General features: G+C 43.8%; 1 protein-coding gene across 1 annotated transcript in view; it reads left to right on the forward strand.

Annotated features, from left to right (window-relative positions):
• Nucleotides 1-588, forward strand: part of RDM1 (RAD52 motif containing 1) — a gene marked incomplete at both ends in the record, with an annotated part of 3,923 nt that extends 3,335 nt beyond the window's left edge. Inside the window, one exon of the mRNA XM_009703574.1 lies at nt 500-588. Coding sequence (XP_009701876.1) covers nt 500-588 — 89 coding nt within the window. The remainder of the gene's footprint in view (nt 1-499) is intronic.
• Between the last annotated feature and the right edge of the window lie 715 nt (nt 589-1,303).

Genomic DNA, 1,303 nt, shown 5'->3' on the forward strand with positions numbered 1-1,303 from the left:
CTGCATAACAATCCCGCTCCTGCCCCAGCAACAACCACAGACATGAACTGCCATCAGCTCTGACAGCAGGCACTGCCTGAAACCTGTACTCAGCTTACAGAGAGTGCAGTTACTGAAAAACTTAACTGAAGAAAAAAAAAAAAAATCTACTGAAAGCAGAAATAGTTCTGTTTCAGCCAAACCAGGACAAGATGTTTGGCAGTGCTTCCTGCCTTCTGATCCATCACATAACAGAGAGACCAGCAATGAACACGCTCCATCCTCTCCATAGATTTCTGCTTCCTCAATTCCAGTTTCCACTCCATTTAGTAAGAGCCATTTGGTTTTCTGCAGAGAAGACAGGCAGGTAGGCCACAGCAAGGAGCACACTCCTTCAGACTAACCAGCCACTCCCTCTAAAAGCTGTTATGAGGCAGATTTGTCCCATTTGGAGTTTCGGGTAGGTTTATTGTCATTACACACAGTAGTAACTAACCATGTCTCTGGATGTTTACTTCAGAGAATGGGAAAGTGGCTGTGGAGCACAATTCCTCCCCACAGGAGCCCACAGACTCCTTAACAGAAGAGGAACTGAAGGGGCTTGTTCAGGTAAAAGCAGCGGGTATTTAGCTTGTGCACGGGACCCGTACGTTACACCTAGGGATTGGAGATAGAGCTGTTAACTGTTACAGCCTCTGACATCCTCCTTTTATGCAGCAATTACCTCAACTTCAATCCCAGGAAGTAATTACATCTTGGAATTGTACAGCATGCTAAGGTTTTAAAACTCCTACTTTTTTGGGTATCTTTGTGCAGAAATGCATGTATATTTTAGATGGCACTGGAACATGAGCAGTTAGGGTACAGGAGTGTAATGGTGCAGCTGGACAAGTCTCACACATGACAGTGTCCAGGACTGCTCTTCATAGAATCTGTGAGAGTGAAAATCCCAGTAAAGTCACAGGAGGTTAAATCAAATTATTTTTATAATAAGTTCTTAAATAAATCAAACTCCCCATCTAGAAGTGTACTTCATAAACTTATCGTTACCCAGAGGAAATGATTGCTAAAAGCTTTCGTTAAATAAAAGCTTTGGCGAAATCCGTGCAGGTAATTGTGGGATCTGTTAGCATGCACCAAACGAACACCCCAGTACAACAGTAAAACTTTAATCATCGTGCTCAGTGAGATGAGTTCTCTGTGCCAGCCTTTGCAGGCAGCCAGTCACCAGCAGAGCATTTTCATCTCGCTTCATTTGAAAACAGTGCTACTTACCAGGGGAGATCACTGATACGGCAGTCTTTGCAAAGCCAGCATCACTCTC

The sequence above is a fragment of the Cariama cristata genome, unplaced genomic scaffold (genome assembly GCF_000690535.1).
Source record: "Cariama cristata isolate BGI_N322 unplaced genomic scaffold, ASM69053v1 scaffold26387, whole genome shotgun sequence".
NCBI lineage: Eukaryota > Metazoa > Chordata > Aves > Cariamiformes > Cariamidae > Cariama > Cariama cristata.